Consider the following 21,175-nt stretch of genomic DNA (forward strand, 5'->3'; position numbering starts at 1 on the left):
AGTATCTCCATACAAGTGATTGTGAGATCAATCACCCACTCCATCGAGCATACATAAGATGTGCCAGTCTTATCCGTATCATCGATCTCCGACTCGATGATCTTACGATTGAGATTATTTAAGACTGGAGCTATCAAGATTTTAGGTTTTAGTGGTATGATCTCATCATGACCCTAAAATTATTGTTTTAATCTATGAAGTCCGTCATAATATTAATTAAGTCACAGATGAAATAAAAGATGCAGTATATGACGAAACACAATGCCTCATATGGATTGTCCCAATTGATTTGGTAAGGACATTATTTAAACAGATATGGATCGTCTTAAATGAAATACTTTATTTGGATGAAGAATTTGTATTGGTCCTGAGTGGTCCATTAAGAGAGAATCTTATCCATAATTAAGTAATTGACAATATTAGCATACTATGATTCCACGGTCACAGGCATAAGTTGTTCATCAGAAATTTTTTTTTTATTGATATATAGTTCGTTAGAAGGCGTATCTATCAATTGAGACAGATGATCAGCTACTATATTTTCGATTATTTTTTTATCTCTGATTTCTAAGTCAAATTTCTAAAGAAGTAAAATCTGACGGATTAGATGTGCCTTGGCATCTTTTTTTGACAAGAGATGTCTAATGGCTGAGTGATCAGTATATACAATGATATGTGACCCAATCAAATAAGATCTAAATTTTTTTTGGGCAAATACAATAGCCAAGAACTCTTTCTCAGTTGTTGAATAGTTAAGCTACACGTCAATAAGGATCCTACTGGCATAGCAAATGACTTACGGCAGCTTATCAATTCTCTATCTTAGAATGGCTCTGATAGCATAATTAGATGCATCACACGAGTTTGAAAGGCTGAGTCCAGTCAGATGGGTGAATGATGATGCGGACATCATCTAAAAAATCCTACGTTCTATCTTCCTAAGAGAGTCGGGTTACCTTCTTCATGAGTCGACTCAGCCTGTCCAAGAGTCGACTCAACTTCTTCATGAGTTAGCTCGAGCTGGGGTTCTAAAAATATAATTTTTTGCTCTCAACTGAGAGAGTGAACTCGAGCTCCACAGGAGTCTTCTCATAGTCCATGCTACTAAGCTCTAAAGTACCAGAGTCGACTCTTCGTTCTTTGGAGTCAACTTTTCTTAGCTAAATTTATGAAAATTTATTTTTTAGAGGTTTTGGCTTTGCATCTTTGAGAGAATTTTTTCTATGAATAATTTTTTTATTTTAAACATTTAAAAAATCCAACATTCATCCTTGAAATACATGATTAGTATTATTTATACTCAATATTTTATTATCATCAAAATCAATCTTAAAATAAGTAGGTCAACAATCTTCCTCTTTCTGATGATGATAAAATTTGAGTATTTGTATAATAAAATATAATATATTTTAATTAATTTATCAAAATATGAATCATGAAGTGAAGAGGTTTGCGTTTATAAAAGCAAAGTAGAAGCAAAAGAAGAAAGCGGAGCTAATATAAACGACATGAATTTTCATAGAATTTCCATCATAAATTTGGATACCAAAATTTGATACAGATATTTAAGATGACACACATCTAAACATATGCTCACTTCATATGATTATCTCAAGCGAGCAAATGAGTATCTCAAATATAACTTCTCAAATATACTCATTTCATATAATTATTTCAAACAAACAAATAAGCATCTCAAACATAACTTCTCAAATATATGATTAATTCAAGCATATACTCAACATAACTTCTTTCTCTTTTTTCACAGCTTCAAAAAATCTAAGAGAATGATTTAAAAAGTATCATCAAAATCAAGTTAAAACTCAAATCAAATTTACAAAATAAATAAATTCATAACGAATTGAAACTTAAATTGAATATATATCAAATTCAGATTAAAGAAAATAATACTTCTTCCCTTTTCAAAATCAGATTAAGGCTTAGCCAGTTTCACAAAATTTATTTCAATTTTTGAATAACATAAATAAACTAACTAAATTCAGATTAAACTATTTTGAAAAGTCAACAAATGATAAATCATTTTGAATTGATACTAATAGATCATTCAAAATAAATCATAAAAAAATTTTCTATTATTTTTTAAAAGGATCATCTCTTTCTTTTCTCAAGAAATATCAATCAATTAAGTTCAAAAAATATATGAATTTTTGAATTTACCTCAAATGTTATCATATTAAGAATATATCTATGCATAATCAGATTTAAGACAAAACATTCTTCTCTTTTTATTAAAAAATAAAATAATAGAGTACAAGATAAATAATAAGCAGTTTGATATCAATGATTTGAAATCCAAACAGAAGTCTTCTGACAACTTTCTTGAAAAGATTTTACTTGATACCAACTTTAAAAGATTTTAAGAAGAACATTTTTTAAATTCATTTCTCAAAAAAATCCAATATAACAAAATAATAGAAATGATGATAATTAAAACATGCAAAGTATGAATAACTTCTTAATAATTTCTCTTTTAAAATCAATAATGATTTCTCTTATTAAATTCAAGAAAGATTTCTCCACCTATTTTAATAATAAATGTCAAAAAATTTAGTTTTTTAAATTTCTCTCTTTTTCTTTCAAAACATGCGAATTCATTTAATTTAATCAAACATTCATTTCTCTCCTCTTATTTTATAGACAAAGCACAATTTCAATCAAACAAATAAACATAAATATAAACATCAAACATACTAAATTTTTATAAAAGATCAAACTTTCATCGATTAGCAAAATATGATTACAAAAAGATGATTACAAAAATGAAATCATGTAAGATATGTTAGAACCATATCCTATACAGATATCAAAAATGGATTGCTAGGATCATTAAAGCTTTATAAAAAAAATCCTAACATCCTAAACAAGTATAGACCAAGATAATTCTAAGATGTAGATTCAGACTAGATAGAAAGAGAGGGTGGTCTGATGTCTTTAGATGACTGGATCTGATCGTGAACATCCTCCCTCATTGAAGTAAGAGCCTGGATCAATCTAGCTGACTCCTTTCTGATCAAAGATAGTACCTCCATCAGATCTCATCTCGCCTACTGTACTTCTAAAGTATATCTCTGAATTTCTACACAAACTGAGGTGACAATTCTGGTGAAAACTCTCTCACCTAATGCATCCTCGTTTAGTCTATCAAAAAGTCAATCTATAACCTCTGGATGACTGGTCTGTGAAGGAGCGGCCTCTGTCTGCTCATGCTGCTCTGCTGGCTTCTCAATCCTCATATCTACAGCAATGGACATTGCTATAGATGTCTCATCGTCATCACCATCAACATCTGCATCTCTCTGTACTGCACCTCTACGTAACCATCGATCATCTACTTTCGATCATCTACTTTCTGAAAACCATTCTCCGAAGTGATCGATTGTCATAGATGTCAGTGTCTATCAATGCTTTGGCAGTCTCTCTTTGAAGATCCACACCAAACTCCTGAAAAACAAAGGTTAAGACTATACCATAAGGCAATGATGCCTTCTGCCAACTGGCCGCCCCTTTTATGTGACTGATCATGAGTGAGGGTAGGTTCAGAGAGATCTCATGAATCAAATGGTACATAAAGGTAATATCTCTCCCTGATATGAAGTCGAATCTCCCTATCTTGGAGAAGAAAACCCTACTTGTCATGTGATGAAGAAGACGCATCTCGATACTCAACTGATTGGCGCTCACTTCCTCCGGCTCACCTATATCATCTCTATCCAGAATATATCTCAAGCCAGTGGACCAATTTTCAAAATGGTCAAATATGCTTCCATCAGTAGACATCCTTAGTATCTGAGCTAATCTTTCATCATCCAATATAATACGAACACCTCAAACTTTTGATTCCAAGGTTTTATCTCCAAACTCTGCACTTCCGAAGAATTCCCAAACTAGGTTCGGATAGGTCAAGATATCCAAAGAACACAAAAATTCCCAACTCAATCTCTTGATTTTCTGTTCAATTACAAATCCTTCTTTCTCCAAAAACTCAAAATTTATTTTTCTTCCCGTCGTCACAATTCGAGAAGACAAAGGGGTTCTTGACGGGATTTGTTGTGGAAACTGAGGAGCAGAGGGAACTTGAGAGGGAGTTCGTTGAGCCGTGGATGACTGGCCATGATTATTTTGATGCTTGGTCCTTTCTTGTATGGGAGAACCATTTGGAGAAGCCCTAAACCTTTGATCCTCACTTCCATAGGTTTCTTGCTCTGGAAGATTTTCAGACACCGCTTTTCGTTTTATCCCAGGAAGACTTGGCTTCAGAGGTAGTACCTAGGAAGGAAAAAAATACAGTGCAGTTAGGCCCAAGAAACAAGCAGAACATTTATACTTGGTCTTTTTAAAAATATATCTAAGAACAGGAGAGACCACTTCTCGGAAACACAAGCATTTTGGGCAATATACAAGTAATAGAACATTCAAAAAGAAAACAAACCAAGAAACCATAACTGAAATAGTCAAAATAATTTAAATTGTGCTGGGTTGCAGCGAAATCGAAGTTAGTTGAATGATATAAATTTATGGATACCATGTCTCAATGATGATGATCCAAGAATGAATAGAAAATGAGATCAGCGCAAGCCCAAAGCTTTAAGCTTGGCCATGTTTAACAAGCATGATCTTAAAAATCATGGCAAGTAGAAGGCAAGCTTTTTGGTCAAAGTGATAGCATACAAAAGAAATAACCATGCAAATCCAACAACCCAAACTAACCTTTCTTTCTTTCTTTCCTTTTTGAAGAAAGTTGAGGGAGAGGGACCTCCCTCCAAAATTCAATCAAAACAAGGCAAAAGCCACCTTTAAACCCAACTTTGCACTACTCCAACCAATGAACACTACAATTAAATGGTTAAACATACATTAAACTCCACATGTCACCCAGATTAAATCAAACATCTGCTTCCTTTTGGGTTACACATAATGCATCAATTTGTAAAGGAGCCCAGAGACGAGTGGATCACCACCAATAATATTTTTTCCCCCACACAGTTCCTGGCAACCTTAGCAAGCAGGGAATCCTCTTTGATCACCAAATAGACCAAAAGGATGACACTGTGGCAGCTTTGTCCTTCGTCCCCAAGAAGATCCATAAAGTTTGTCAAATTCTTCTAGAAAAAAAACATTTTGCAAACAAATGGTTAATCAATTCCTCCTTAGCATCGCATAAAACATGCCTGCCACCAGTCAGCCAACATTTCCTCTCCAACAGGCCCCTAGTATGGAGACGTTTCTCAATATATCATTATAACTCACCAAAGAAGTCTCACAATGGATAAAGCCTCAGGATGGCCATGTCATTTAACAAATAGTTAGGATAGCAATTGAAAGAAAGTACAGAAAAGAAAATGATGGTTTATGAAATTTTGTAAACCAGAAAGAAATATATCAAAAAAGGGGAAGAAAAAAGATGAAACATACACATTGTGAAACCTAGAGATTGCCAAAAGATTGCAAATCATGTTATATGTACTTGAGTTGACTGAAAAAGACCTCAAATTGATTATCATGTTAGTTTAAGTTTGCAGATAGCTGAGTTCAAGACTTAAGAGTGTTGCTGTGTAAATGCAAACTCAAGAAAACTAATTTGAAATTATTAATAAAGTTTACAAATAAAACGACAAGAAAGTGGTGACAACGATGAGTCCATGTGTAAGGACCTGTTATCACATTCAGTTTATCATTCAGTTTATCTACCTTAATGACAGCAGCAAAAACAAACAAACTACCTTTCAATCAGATCTTTGCAGATATGCATGTCTACAGAAGTATAAATTTGCATGTTTTAATGCTTACAGGAGCTATTACAAAAAAGGTAACAGATTCTTACTTGAGAGGGTGTAAAGAGTGACCCAGAGTCAATAGAAGCTTGCAACATAGCTATTTTCCTTCGTTTTCGAAATTCTAGCTCCCTTTCAAGTGCTTCCTCGGAGCTAATAGTAGTCTCACTTGGAACATTAGTTGCCTGTTTACTTGCAGCTAATTCATGTGCAAGCTCTCTCTCAAGTACCACAGGATCTGATCTTTTATTAGAGCGATCAGAAGTTGGATGGAGTAGGAGAATTGCATTTGAGTCCAAAGCTCTATTTTGCTCAGAATCAGATTTGAACTTCATTTCTGAAGTAGACTCCATCAAACTGCAATCTTCAACAATAATGAGCCAAAATTCAGTATCCTTCCAATGACATACCATAAAACATACTACCCTGCAGTTAGAGGAAACAGGATAACAATCAGCAATTAAAAAATTATGCAAGAATATCCTACCAGGTTGCCTATATTGCACAATGCAAGCAAAGATTCTTTTATCTTTTAGTATTATTTTTTTAATGATAGCTCATTTCTTCATTCAGACAGCTTAGTAAAGAGATTCAGTGATATACTAAATTCTGCTGAAATGTGAAGGATCATAAATTCAAACATGGCATGGAGAAATCTTTTCACTGAAAAAAAAATATATAAAGAAAGAAAATGCCATACGCAGCACCCACATAGTACCTAACCTACAAGCATTTCTAGTTGAAAGCCAATTTGCTGAGTCACTTTCAATGATTCTTGATTTTAAAGACTCAAAATTGCCAATTAATGATGCAGACTAGCGCACAGAAGCCATGGGCCAATAGTGGTGCTTATGGTCATAAACACGAACCAGCAAGAAGTCCAGTTTGTACACCTTCAGCTGTGGCTCAAAGAACATTCCATCTTCTACAATCCAGATTTATTTGAAGCCAAGGCTGATGCTATCCTTATATATTAGCTCTATTAAAGGACTTACAACACGTGAAAAGTCAACAATTTCAGAATTAATGTCAAATAGTTCATATAAAATTGGGTCATATGAAGCTTGTGGCTTTCAGTTGACAACTTGTGGACAATTCCTCACAATTTTCCACACTACGGACACTTAACTAATGCAAAACTCCAAAAGTTATGGTAGATGCTTGCTCTATTAAAAAACTTTTTAGCACATCAAACATCAGCATGAACAGTGTTAATGTAAAAAAGTTGAGCTAATACTGGGTCACACACCTTCCAAACTATCGCTCACCATTTTTTAATACCCAAATTATGATCACACACAAAAACAAACAAACAAATAAATAAATATACAAAACTATTATAGAAGCTAGCTCTGCTAAAGGGCTTTTCAACACATCAAAAATCTACATGATCAGAGTTAATTAATGCAAAAAATAATAATAATAACAATAACATTGGGTTACACAACTTCCAGACTACTGCTTACAATTTTTAATATCCACATTATATCTTTTCAATTAAGTAGCTCATGAACTGTTTTTGACTAAAGGTTTATTCATATGAAAATTTCAATATCTACAAGGTAACCTCCTAGTCATTGATCATCATGAGTTAGACAGTGGCAACTAACGGTAGACTATCTATGTTGTTTCTTATGCACCAAAAAGCATTAAAATATCTGCACAACGAGCTTATAACAATAATAGATGAATCTCTTCAAATCATGCATATTAGTTCTATGCCGGGAACTCGATATTCCACAAGCCGTATGATTCATCAAACTATCCTGTGCAATGTTACTGAAACCTTTGCAAACTTTCTATATCATTTCCTTTTGTGGTTGCTTATGGTTTTGAGCTGCACGGGCTTTAAAATAGACCACTTCAGGAACATATAAAAGCATGCAGAAAAGTAACATGATAAACCAATTAGAAGATCAAGCTGCCACAAGGCCAATGCATTAAAAATCAGAAATTTTGAACTCAAAAACTAGCTATGATTCATTGAAATGCAGCCAAAACATAGAATCATGCAACACAAGTAACTAACCTGAGATTAGAAGAACTCATAAACTACATGTGCTTCACAGCTAACAGTAAAACATACAAATATGATATCACCCACACTTCAGAATTATGCCCCAAAACCATTGCATTAAGGATCAACAGTTAGAAAACGTCCAGAATTCAAATAAACCCTCGAGACAGATTCTCCCATCGATTAAGCCGTTGATAGCATTTGCAATTAGCGGGAAGAGAAAGGGATAAGATAAGAAGAAATGGTGTCGAACAAAACCTAGAGATCGACGACGCCATTCTCTGGAGTCATGTCGCAATGAGTTGGATGTTGGTGAGAAAATTAGCCAGCGAAGAGCCAGAGAAGGGGAGCTCCGACTGCCTACGGAAACCCTATCACCGGAAGGAAAAAGAGGGAAAAATGCAGAGACCGGTGGAATAGAGGAACTGTAGCGTAGATTCATGTAGATTGATCATGGATAGATCTAAATCTTTAATTTGGCAAAAATATATGATTTAAATAAAAAAAAAATAAAGGCTCGTATGGATGTGTATTTGATTTGGTATTAATTATTTATAAAAAAAATTTTATCTATTTATATAGAATCAAAAAATCCAACTAATATCTTCTGATTAAATTTTATATGAGATCTTAAATTATTATAAAAATTTAAGATTTGATTTAGAGGAGTCTAATGTTGATTGCTTGCATATCATGTAATGACTTTTGATTCAATCATCCTCTAAGTAAAAACTTCTTCCAATTAGGGACTGTAGGAGAGATGTACTCTCTTTGTTATGGCCGATTGTTTGTATGCGATGATTTTTGACTACACGAGCCTCATAAGATCATGTATTTATTCACATATTGTATAAAGCCCGTGTAATTATAAATTGAGATGCAAGTGTGGTTGTTTAATTCAATTTTGCCCATTGACCACGTGAAGTCATATTAATTTTTCTCTATTCTTAGCATAATTTAATTAAATTAGTTTTGTTTATTTGTATGAGATCCTGCACAACATCATAACAAACCTCTTGTCATCTTTTGTCACTATGTCAAGATTTTTTTTAAAAAAAACCAAGATGGCATTCCACAACGGCATTAGGCCCCGTCCACATCTTACACCTATTCATCAATCCAGGGGTGTGAGTGGATTAAAAAAAATTCAAAATTCTATGACATATAATTTTTTTTTTAAATAAATTTTATGATAATCAATAATTTTGATTTCATAAATTTTTTTTATAAATTTATAATTTTTTATTATTTTTATTTTAATTATTTTTTAAATTTTTCTATCTCTCATTCTCCTTCTCTTTCAATCTTCTCCTCACATATCCTCCAACTCTTTCAATAGTAAAATTAACAATATCGACTGTCGGTCACCACTACTATCAATGACCACAGCATCTTTGGGTTCGAGATGGAGCAAAAATATAGTAATATAATGATAAATGATAGTTTTGATCAGAATCTTGGTGATTGTACCTCCAATTAATATGTTATGAGAGATTTAAATTTTAAAAATTAAAAAAAATAATATTAAAATTTTGAAGATCTAAATTATAAAAAAAAATTAAAATCTAAACTTTAATTTTTTTTCCATCTCTTCTTTTAATTATTTTTTTAAATAATATTTTTATAAATTAAAAATCTAATATAATATAAAAGACATCATAGATGATATCAAATATTTTAAATAAAAATATAAACTCAGACACATATATCTTTTTGTCTGGTTCAAAGTTTGCAGCACATCAAGTCCCTTCATCTTCAACACTCTATGAGAGCTAGACAATCCAAAGAGAGCTAAGCATTCTATATTTACTGGTGGACAGTAGATGGATTGATGTATCATTCCGTTTAAATTTTAAAGAATTGAAGTTAGAAAAAAAAATTGAAGTTAAGAAATAAGTATTCATAGTGAGTTAAGCCATTCACTATTCATCATAAGCAGTTGCAAAGTTCATGAGAAGTCCATAATCAGTTATTACTATGGCATGATAAATTCGTTTAAAATCATCAAAAAGTTATAAAATATATAATCAAACATGCAAAAAAAAATTGTTTGAGTTAAAAAAAAAACAAAAGATTGAAGGGTTAAAAATTATTTGACATCTAAAGTATTAAATTTTCTCAACAATCCCCGATCAATATTAATTCCATCATCCCGTAAATCAAAAATTGAAAGTATATATTATCTCTTTCTCGTTCTTCTCCCAAAAGAATCACAAAACGATGAAATTATATTTTGTAAACAAATTTGAGTTAATAAAAACGAACCTCCCACACAATCATGGCATCCTGATTGGTCCCCTTCTTGCCCTGTTGCGTAAAGAGCGATGCGACATTGCTGGCCCGTTAAGGAACAGCCTACCCGAGATTCGATAGAGCTGCTTGAAGGAAGAGCTCTGGGAGCCCTGCCGCCTCCCCGACGCTGCCTTATCGGGCCGCTTTGCCCTCGATGTGGGCGACAATGGAGACAATGGGTGCGGTGAGCTGCTCCACCCATCCGACGACAGGCAGGACCCCATCCGGAGGGCCCTGATTAAATCCAATAACTCTAGCTTTCTACCGATGAATATTAAAATCTTCTTTTGGTTGGTTGCAGAGAGCTCAAAAGCAGCAGTTGCTTCTCGAATTATTGTAGATATAGGCAGCAAAATATTTGACATTAGCATTCCTTATACCCTTGGAAGAACAGAGCTTTATCTTCTCTGTTCCTTTCTTTCTTGGTCGTACATTATTCTTTCTTAATAATATTTAGGTGGCATAAGGAAATAGCCTATCTTTTATATAAAAAATTTAGATAAAAAAGATATTGACATTCTCTGTCCGTTTTTGAGAAAGTATAATCCTTGTTAGCTTTTCTATAAAATGGAGCAAGTTTCCAATAAATCTGCTACTTTATGCAGATACCGCACAAGAGAGATCCGATGGAGCTGCTCGAAGGAAGAGCTCTGGGACCCCTACCGCCTCCCTGATGCCGCCTTACCGGGCCGCTTTGCCCCGATGTGGGCAACGACGGGGACGACGGGTGCGGCAAGCTGCTCCACCCATCCGACGATAGGCAGGACCCCATCCGGAGGGTCTTGATTAAATCCAGTATGCACACCAAACCAGCCAGGCAGCCAAGCCCCCCGTCTCCTTCCGCCGATGGATCCATCAATATCCGTCTTTCTTCCCCCGCCGTCACCAAGCCTTGCCTTCCCCACCCGCCCACGCCGACGCCGACGACAACCAACCCGATTTCAGCCTGATCCGAATAAAAATTATCGACGTTGGTAGAAGGACAGAAATCTTTCCAACTCCAAAAGAAAAAGAAGGAAAAGGAAAAAAAAGAGCAAATTCGTTGGGCCCTCCTTTCTCACCGAGGAAAGGAGCATGGTGTCGCCACCACTACGCTCTCGCCTTTTGCTGCTCCTCTTCTTTTCCGCTCCATTGACTTCCATGATTGGGACCCCACAGAGCTCTTGGGCAACACCTTCACATAAAAAAAAAATGCATTTTTAGCCATGCATCATGTATTTTTTTAACCACATGTCGAATGAGGACGCCTTAACACGGCTGCTCCATTTTTATATACATATATAATAGATTCACCTAGACATCCCTAAATTTAGACCACTTCATAACTTAACTTTTATAAAATTTCATAATTACCCTTCTACTAATATATTTTTATTTCGATGAGAATTGAAAGAAAATCGAAGAAAAAAAATACTTTGAGCTTTGTGCCGGCAAATGAATGACTTCAGGATCTATATAAATAGATGGATGATAAAAGATGGAGTATTTTAAAATTTATGCAAATGGATGAATGATAGAAATAAAGTGCTTGAGCTCTGTACAAGCAGATGAATGATAAAAGGTAAAATATTTTGAGATCTGTACAAGCAGATAAATGACAAAAGATGAAATGCTTTGAGATCTGTATGAGCAGATAAATGATAAAAAATAGAATGCTTTAAAATCTATGCCACCAAATGAATAATGATAGATAGAGTGTTTGGAGATCTATGTAGATGGAGAATGACAAAGTATGAGAGTTTTCATATTTGTGTAGATGGATTGATGATAAAAGATGAAATACTTTGAGATATATACAGATGAATGGATGATAAAGAATAGACTATTTTGAGATTTGTGCAAGCAAATGATGAACAATGAGTGTAGATGGGGGCTACATCTCAAAGGTCACACCTCAATTTGAGAATAGGTTTTGTCTCGCAATCCTAGTAGTCGTCCAAGTTATTAGACAAAGTAATTTGGATTGGATATGCTCCCACAGTTCTTCTAAAGAAAAAAAAAAAAAAAAAAGAAAAACCTTCATGGTAGGTGTTTAGCAACGCCTCTGTTACGTACGGTATAAATGGCTTAACATGATGGGATTTTATGTTAATTGATTTAGGTCGCTATACATTGCGATGGCAATATATAACAGGCGGTGAGAAAAATACGTGGAATAGAATTGTAAGATTCTCCCTCAAGCACAATCCGTTTGACCCACCTCATATCACCACACATTAATGAGAAAAGTATTTTTAAAAAAATCAAGATGAGGATGGGAATAAAACAAAAGAATGATTAACAAAGAGACGTCATCACTTTGGTTTAGAGAGACAGATGCCAACTAGTTGAATTATCAACTGAAGATAGAATTATTTGAATTTAAATATTTCTCTTCATGTATCCTATAATTAAGGCTGCTAATGGATCGTGTTGATACGTGATTTGATCCGACCTGACTTATTTAGATCCAATACAATCCATTTTAAAAGACCCATAGGTCAAATCAGATTCTAAAATTAGATCTATTTATTTTTTGATTGGATCTGGATTTACTAAATTCGGATCCAACTCAATCCAATCCGATCCAAACTCGGTATATTATCATAATTCGAATCTATTTGAGCTTTTAAATTATAATTTAAGATTTATATGAGTAATATCTTTAACATAAAGATATGTTTAAAATTATTTTATATCCTAATTTGTTTTAAAATATTATTTATTAGGTATCTTGTGTGGTTAATTGTAGTTGGTTTTAGAGTGATTAAAATATAGTTGGCTACATGTGATCCAAATCCGATCCACGTCCTAATATTTCGAGTTAGAGCCGAGAGATATATGGACCAGACTTAACTCGAATGACCCATTCGATGGAGAATTTTGGCTATAGTTTCAACGTGGCCCGATCCAACTCGATTTTCTATTGAGTTGGGTTTAGGACTAACATTAGGATTTGATCAAGGAATTAGATCAAATTCAGTCGCTTATGATCCAGTTTGACCTGACTTATTTGCGCTCCTAACTATGATGCACATGCTGAATGAATAAATAGAAGCTCCACTCAAGGTTAAAGGCCAACCTCCATGTTCTCATGTTGGCTGAACTTCATGATACATGAAAAAGTATTTTATGCTATAAGAATTTTGAAAGCAACACATATTATATAATAACTTTGTGTAAATTTTATGCCATAACTTTCTTTTACGTTGAAGCAAAAATAACTACTAAATATTGTTAAACATAACTTTAGTGATTTGTATACAGACCCACAAGCAGTATCTCTCACCAAAACATAGCGCAAAAGTTAATCTAAATATCGCAAGCATCATATCCTCTCTATTTTTTTCTGCTCTAAATGTTTCAGTTGAACCAAAAAAACTTCGAGAATGGACGAATAAATGGATGGTGAGTTAAAAAAAGAAAAATTAATGTTACCTAATAATAGAATAATCAATTGCATATCTATTTAAGAGATATTTCTTTATAATTTTTTTATAAAATTAATTCAAAAACTGCTGTGCAGCATGGTTTCATTGCTAGTGTACCATAGAGATATAGTATAAAACATCAATACTGTAGGTTGGAGCCTTTTCTGATATCGTAGTTGGGCACCAAGGCATTCATCATGGTAAAATAAAGAAACAACAAGATGTGGGCTGCTTCCCACGGAGAAAGGGGAAGAATTATAATTTTCTTTTTTAGAGTTAAAATTAATAGGTTTTGTCTCGAATTCAACTTACATTTGATGGAGGGGATAAGTTTTAGAAGGACATTCCCCGTGTTAAAAAATCAATATAAAAAAATGATCAAAGTTTGAAATGTGTATATATATATATATATATATATATGTATTTTTTTTTTTTTTTGAAGAGTTTATTGTCCGCATGAAGTGAAATTTGCAGACAATCAATTTCCCAACAACAAACCTCTATATAATAATTAATCGGTATTCAATTATGCCCGTTTGCAAAACAAAATAACTAAATTTTATGGAGGCCCAAATCCAAATTTAAATCCAAATCATATATATATATATATATATATATATATATATATATATATATATATATATATATATATATAATATTATATAATATACAGTTAAATCAATAGAAAAAAGATAATTTTATAAAGTGACGTGGGCCTTCTTATATAAAAATTTAAAAATTTTGTAAACTTTTGGATGTGGGGCTATCCATCAACGTAATATTACAAATTATCCAATGCCTCGTATGCTAGGAGTGATGGGTAACTATTTAGATAAGTCTTCTTTTGGCATTTGGTTGGAGAGATAAGCTTTAAGGCTTGTTCTTTCGTAGATAAATATAATAAAAAAATTAATTAATTTTTTTATTAATTAATTTATTTAAAATTTTATTTTTTTAAAATAAATAAATTATTTTTTCATAGATAGTATTTATCTAGCAAATAAAAAATAATTTTACTTATAGATAGCTAAATCAACCAAAAAAAAAATCTTTTTAATTCATTCCTAATATGTCTTTAACTTTATAATAATAATATAATTATAATATAATAATATAATATATTATAATAATATAGTATATTATATTATATTAATATAAGATATTAACATAATATAATATAAAAAATTATAATAATATAACAATATATTATATTTTATCATACATAATATTTATATAATACTATAATAACAATAATATAATATATTTTATATAAATAATATGTACTAATATAATATAATATATGTTAATATAATATATTAATATAATATATTATTATAGTGTATTATAATAATATAATATATAATAATAAAATAAAATAATATATTAATATATTATAATATAATTATAATATAATATAATATATTATTATATATAATAATATTTATATAATAAAAAATATTATAAAAAATATAGATAGATCTTAGCAACTTATCCACGAAACTAATAATGAAAAGAACGCGTCTCAAAGATTTTCGAATCATTTTTCAATGCATAAAAAAATATAAATAAATTATTTTTTATTTAAATATTATTTAAAAAATATTTATTTTAAAAATATAAATTTTTGAATAAATTATTTATCTTCAAATGAATGGGTCCTCGGAGCCTGAACGAATGTATCGGTTGTCACAGTGAGCAAAAATGATACGCTATTCCATGGGATAGCTCTTCTTTTTACGTTTAGTTGCAGAAGGGAAAAGTGGATGGAATAAATGATCATATTGATTATCTGTATAGATGATGGAAGCATAATCTGTACAGATTACACCAAAAAAAAAAAAAAAGGGGAAAAACCTGCCAACACAAAACTTCTATATTAATATAGATATATTAGATTATATTCTCATGAGGCAAGATGAGTCAAAGATCCAACCTGCACTACATCCATTTAATCTAGGTCAGAAAACTTTGACTCAAGTCTTTTTTGAGAACAAGAAAATGTACTAGGTGAGATTTGAATCCAAAGCACTAATACATGTCCAACAGATATATCAATTAAGCTAGTCAAAACACTCAAATTTTACTTGAACATGATCCCCATTAAAAAGCTCCCAACTCTTAACCCAGCTCAAGAGTATTCTTACAGGAAACAAGGGTACACATGATACTCACGGCTTCGTTTAGTTGACCTTTCTCACTCATCTTTAAACTATTCATTCATGGTGGGCAATCGTTCAATGAGCCCCTAATTTTCCTGAAAGGTTGCCAAATTTGAGGTCCAGAAGTGTGTTCAAACAGCAGCTTTCCCAGAGATGGTATGGCCTGAAGCACCATCCAGCGATTGTGAAGCCAGAAGCCGAGCAACATGCTTTTTCCCAGCACAATGCTGAGCCCATGACGCTCCTTTCATGCATGGGACGTTGCACTCCTTGCACCATACAATCTCATTATTCTTGCTTTCATTGACCTCATTCTCATTCAACCTGGTGTTCTTGCTTCCAAATACTTCTTCGAATTTGGCTTTGTGTTTTCTTCCTAGATAGTGGAAGTTCAGATTCAGAGCGTTAGAACAGCTCACCTTGCAGATATTGCACCAAAACGAGGCTATCACATTTGGTGGTTCTTGCAGATTTTCAGATTGTCGATGCGACAGTTGTTTTCCCATTGAATGTCTAAGCAGATGAGGTTGATTCTGTTTATGCTGTGGGAAAGGTGGTCTACAATTCAATCCTTGTGTAGGAAGCCATCTACCATTCAACCACTGAGGTGGATTTTGATGCTGTAACTGTTGCATTGAAGGCCGGTTATTCTGTAGTCGCTGCATTCTGGCCCGCAGAGCTTGAAGTTGTTTTGGTGGTCTTTGATCCTGACTTCCATAGGGTTCTTTCTCTGGAAGATTTTCAGACACCACTTTTCGTTTTATCCCAGTAAGACTTGGCTTTGGACGTAGTACCTAGGAAGGAAAAAAATACAATGCAGTTAGGCCCAAGAAACAAGCAGAACATTTATACTTAAGTCTTTTTGAAAGTATATCTAAGAACAGGAGAGACCACTTCTCGGAAACACAAGCATTTGGGCAATATACAAGTCGTAGAACATTCAAAAAGAAAAGAAACCCAGAAGCCATAATTGAAATAGTCAATAATTTAAGCTGTGCTGGGTTGCAGAGAAATCGAAGTTAGTTGAATGATATAAATTTATGGATACCATGTCTCAATGATGATGATCCAAGAATGAATAGAAAATGAGATCAGAGCAAGCCCAAAGTTTTAAGCCTGGCCATGTTTAACAAGCATGATCTTAAAAATCATGGAAAGTAGATAGCTAGCTTGTTGGTCAAAGTGATGGTATACAAAAGAAACAACCATGCAAATCCAACAAACTAAGCTGATTTGAGAACCTTTCTTTCCTCCTTTCCTTTTTGAAGAAAGTTGAGGGAGAGGGACCTCCCTCCAAAATTTTATCAAAACAAAGCAAAAGCCACCTTTAAACCCAACTTTGCACTTCTCCAATCAATGAACAATACAATTAAACGGTTAAACATACATTAAACTCCACACGTCACCCAGATTAAATCAAACATCTGCTTCCTTTTGTGTTATCCATAATGCATCACTTCATAAAAGGGCCCGGAGACAAGTGGATCACCACAAATAACATTTTTTCCCCACACAGTCCGTGGCAACCTTAGCAAGCAGGGAATCCTCTTTGATCACCAAATAGCCAAAAGGACGACAATGTGGCAGCTCTGTCCTTAGTCCCCAAGAAGATTCATAAAGTTTGTCAAATTCTTCTGGAAAAAACATTTTATAAACAACTGGTAAACCGATTCCTCCTTAGCATCACATAAAACACACCTGGCACCAGTCTGCCAACATTTCCTCTCCAACAGGTCCCTAGCATGGAGACGTTTTTCCATATATCATTATAAATCACCAAGAAAGTCTCACAATGGATAGAGCCTCAGGATGGCCACGTCATTTAACAAATGGTTAGGATAGCAATTGAAAGAATGTACATAAAAGAAAATGACGGTTTATGAAATTTTGTGAACCAGAAAGAGATATATCAAAAAAGGGGAAGAAAAAAGATGAAACTTACACATTGTGAAACTTAGAGATTGCCAAAAGATTGCAAATCATGTTATATGTACTTGAGTTGACTGGAAAAGACTTCAAAGTGATTATCATGTTAGTTTAAGTTCGCAAATAACTGAGTTCAAGACTTAAGAGTGTTGCTGTGTAGATTTAAACTCAAGAAAACTCATTTGAAATTATTAATAAAGTTTACAAATAAAATGACAAGAAAGTGGTGACAACAATGTGTACATGTAAGGACCTGTTATCACGTCCGGTTATCTAAACATCTACCTTAATGACAGCAGGAAAAACAAATAAAATGCCTTTCAATCAGATCTTTGCAGATATGCATGTCTACAGAAGTATAAATTTGCATGTTTTATTGCCTACAGGAACTATTACAAAAAAGGTAACAGATTCTTACTTGAGAAGGTGTAAAGAGCGACCCAGAGTCAATAGAAGCTTGCAACATAGCTATTTTCCTTCGTTTTTGAAATTCTAGCTCCCTTTCAAGTGCTTCCTCGAAGCTAATAGTAGTCTCACTCGGAACATTAGTTGCCTGTTTACTTGCAGCTAATTCATGTGCAAGCTCTCTCTCAAGTACCACAGGATCTGATCTTTTATCAGAGTGATCAGAAGTTGGAGAGAGTAGGACAATTGCATTTGAGTCCAACACTCCATCTTGCTCAGAGTCAGATTTGAACTTCTTTTCTGAAGTACACTCCATCGTACTGCAATCTTCAACAATAATGAGCTAAAATTTATATCCTCCAATGTCAGTATCCTTCTAAATGACATATGATAAAACACACTACCCTGCAGTTAGAGGAAACAGGATAACAAATCAGCAATTAAAAAATTTTGCAAGAATATCCTACCAGGTTACCTATATTGCACAATGCAAGCAAAGATCTTTTTTTTTTTTTTTTTTTTTTTTTTTTTAATGATAGCTCATTTCTTCATTCATCTTCATTCAGACAGCTTAGTAAAGAGATTCCATGATACACTAAATTCTACTGAAATGTGAAGCATCATAAATTTAAACATGGTACAAAGAAATCTTTTCACCAAAAAAAAAAAGGTATAAAGAAAGAAAATGCCAAAAGCAGCAGCCACAGTCCCCTAACATACAAGCATTTCTAGTTGAAAGCCAATTGCTGAGTCACTTTCAATGAGACTTGATTTTAAAGACTCAAAATTGCCCATTAATGATGCAAACTAGCGCACAGAAGCCATGGCCAATAGCGGTGTTTATGATTGTAAACAGGGACCAGCAAGAAATCCAGTTTGTCCACCTTCAGCTGTGGGTCAAAGAACATTCTATCTTCTACAATCCAATTTTTATTTGAAGCCAAGGCTGATGCCATCCTTAGATATTAGCTCCATGAAAGAACTTGGAACACATGAAGTCAACAAGTTCGGAATTAATGTCAAATAGTGCATATAAAATTGGGTCATATGAAGCTTGTGGCTTGCAGCTGATGACCTGTGGACAATTCCTCACAATTTGGCACACTATGAACACCTAACTAATGCAAAACTCAAAAAGTTATTATAGATGCTTGCTCTATTAAGAAACTTTTCAACATATCAAACATCAGCATGAACAGCGTTAACGTTGAAAGGTGAACATAATATTGGGTCACACATCTTCCAAACTATTGCTTACAAATTTTTAATATCCAAATTATAATCACACAAAAATAAATAAATAAGTAAATAAATATACAAAACTATGATATATGCTAGCTCTGCTAAAGAGCTTCTCAACACATCAAAAAAATCTAATTGGTCAGAGTTAATGCAAATAATGATAATGATAATGATAATTTGACACAACTTCCAGACTACTGCTTAAATTTTTTAATATCCACATTATATCTTTTCAATTAAGTAGGTCATGAACTGTTTCTCACTAAAGGTTTATTCATATGAAAATTTCAATATCTACAAGGTAACCCCCTATTCGTTGATCATCATGAGTTAGACAGTGGCAACTAGACTGTGGACTATCTACATTGTGTCTTATGCTCCAAAAAGCATTAAAATATCTGCACAACAAGCTTATAACAATAATAGATGACTCTCTTCAAATCATGCATATTAGTTCTATTTCGGGAACCTGATATTCCACAAAGCCGTGTGATTCATCAAACTATCCTGTGCAATGGTACTGAAACCTTTACAAACTTTCTATACCATTCCCTTTTGTGGTTGCTTATGGTTTTGAGGTGCACGGGCTTTACAATAGACCACTTCAGGAATATATAAAAGCATGCAGAAAAGTAACATGATAAACCAATTAGAAGATCAAGCTGCCATAAGGCCAATGCATTAAAAATCACAATTTTTGAACCCAAAACTAGCAATGATTCACTCAAGTGCAGCCAAAACAAAGAATCATGCAACACAAGTAACTAACCTTAGATTAGAAGAACTCATAAACTACATATGCTTTACAGCTAACAGTAAAACATACAAATATGATATCACCTACACTTCTAGTCAGAATTCTGCCCCAAATCCACTGCATTCGGGATTGACAGTTAGAAAACGTCCAGAATTCAAACCAAATTCACCGAATAAGCTGAGCTTTAAACCCTCGAGACAGATTCTCCCATCGATTAAGCCGTGGATAGCATTTGCAATTAGCGGGAAGAGAAAAGTACAAGATAAGAAGAAATGGTGTCGAACAAAACCTAGAGATCGACGACGCCATTCTCTGGAGTCACGTCGCAATGAATTGGATGTTGGTGAGAGAATTAACCAGCGAAAAGCCGGAGAAGGGGAGCTCCGACTGCCAAGAGAAGTCCTCACACCGGAAGGAAAAAGGGGGAAAAATGCAGATACCGGCGGAGAAAGTGGGAACCGGAAAGTCAGGTACGCTCCTCCCACAGTCCCACTAGAAGCCCGTCCTCGGTACAAAGCGCGGGACAGCCGTCTCGGATTAAACAGCAAGGGCTGCCATGTGGATACCGTATTATTATTATTATTATTATTATTATTATTATTATTATTATTATTATTATTATTATTATTATTATTATTATTATTATTATTACTACTATTTCTATTATTATTATTATTATTATTATTATTATTATTATTACTATTATTATTATTATTATTATTATTATTATTATTATTATTACTATTATTATTATTGCTATTATTATTACTATTATTATTATTATTATTATTACTACTATTACTAGTATTATTATTATTATTATTACTAGTATTATTATTATTATTACTATTATTACTATTATTATTATTACTATTATTATTATTATTACTACTACTATTATTATTATTATTATTATTATTATTATTATTACTACTACTACTATTATTATTATTATTATTACTATTATTACTATTACTACTATTACTATTATTATTACTATTATTATTATTACTATTATTATTATTATTATTACTATTATTATTATTATTATTACTATTATTATTACTATTACTATTATTATTATTACTATTATTATTATTACTATTACTATTATTATTATTATTATTATTATTATTATTAAAGTAAAATCCACGAAGATAGTCGTCAAATTCAGA

The 21,175-nt window shown here is 32.9% G+C and overlaps 1 protein-coding gene and 1 long non-coding RNA gene across 4 annotated transcripts; both read right to left on the reverse strand.

Annotated features, from left to right (window-relative positions):
* Positions 1–2,851: 2,851 nt before the first annotated feature.
* On the reverse strand, positions 2,852–8,239 carry LOC109504895 (uncharacterized). The gene is made up of 3 exons (XR_012137283.1): positions 8,068–8,239; positions 5,843–6,156; positions 2,852–4,287 (listed from the first exon to the last, which is right to left on the reverse strand). It is a non-coding gene; the product is annotated as an uncharacterized lncRNA (long non-coding RNA).
* Positions 8,240–15,420: 7,181 nt separating this feature from the next.
* On the reverse strand, positions 15,421–20,497 carry LOC105032242 (uncharacterized). Of its 3 annotated transcripts, none has more exons than XM_010906625.4 (3): positions 20,290–20,497; positions 18,015–18,321; positions 15,421–16,464 (listed from the first exon to the last, which is right to left on the reverse strand). In XM_010906625.4, the coding sequence occupies exons 1-3, from the start codon at positions 20,307–20,309 to the stop codon at positions 15,802–15,804; spliced, it is 990 nt and encodes a 329-aa protein (XP_010904927.1). In that variant the 5' UTR covers positions 20,310–20,497; the 3' UTR covers positions 15,421–15,801. The 3 variants fall into 3 exon arrangements, with proteins under 3 accessions (XP_010904927.1, XP_010904928.1, XP_010904929.1); XM_010906626.4 differs by having other exon boundaries at positions 15,422–16,464; positions 18,015–18,406; XM_010906627.4 differs by having other exon boundaries at positions 15,422–16,464; positions 18,015–18,406; positions 20,088–20,497.
* Between the last annotated feature and the right edge of the window lie 678 nt (positions 20,498–21,175).

The sequence above is a fragment of the Elaeis guineensis genome, chromosome 15 (assembly GCF_000442705.2).
Source record: "Elaeis guineensis isolate ETL-2024a chromosome 15, EG11, whole genome shotgun sequence".
In the NCBI taxonomy this organism is placed as follows: Eukaryota; Viridiplantae; Streptophyta; class Magnoliopsida; order Arecales; family Arecaceae; genus Elaeis; species Elaeis guineensis.

Coding starts and splice junctions, on each gene's coding strand:
- LOC105032242 (XM_010906625.4), bottom strand. CDS start 20,309: ATGGCGTCGTCGATCTCTAG. Junction 18,322..20,289: donor ATGGCGTCGTCGATCTCTAG/GTTTTGTTCGAC, acceptor TGAAGATTGCAG/TACGATGGAGTGTACTTCAG. Junction 16,465..18,014: donor CGCTCTTTACACCTTCTCAA/GTAAGAATCTGT, acceptor TTTCCTTCCTAG/GTACTACGTCCAAAGCCAAG.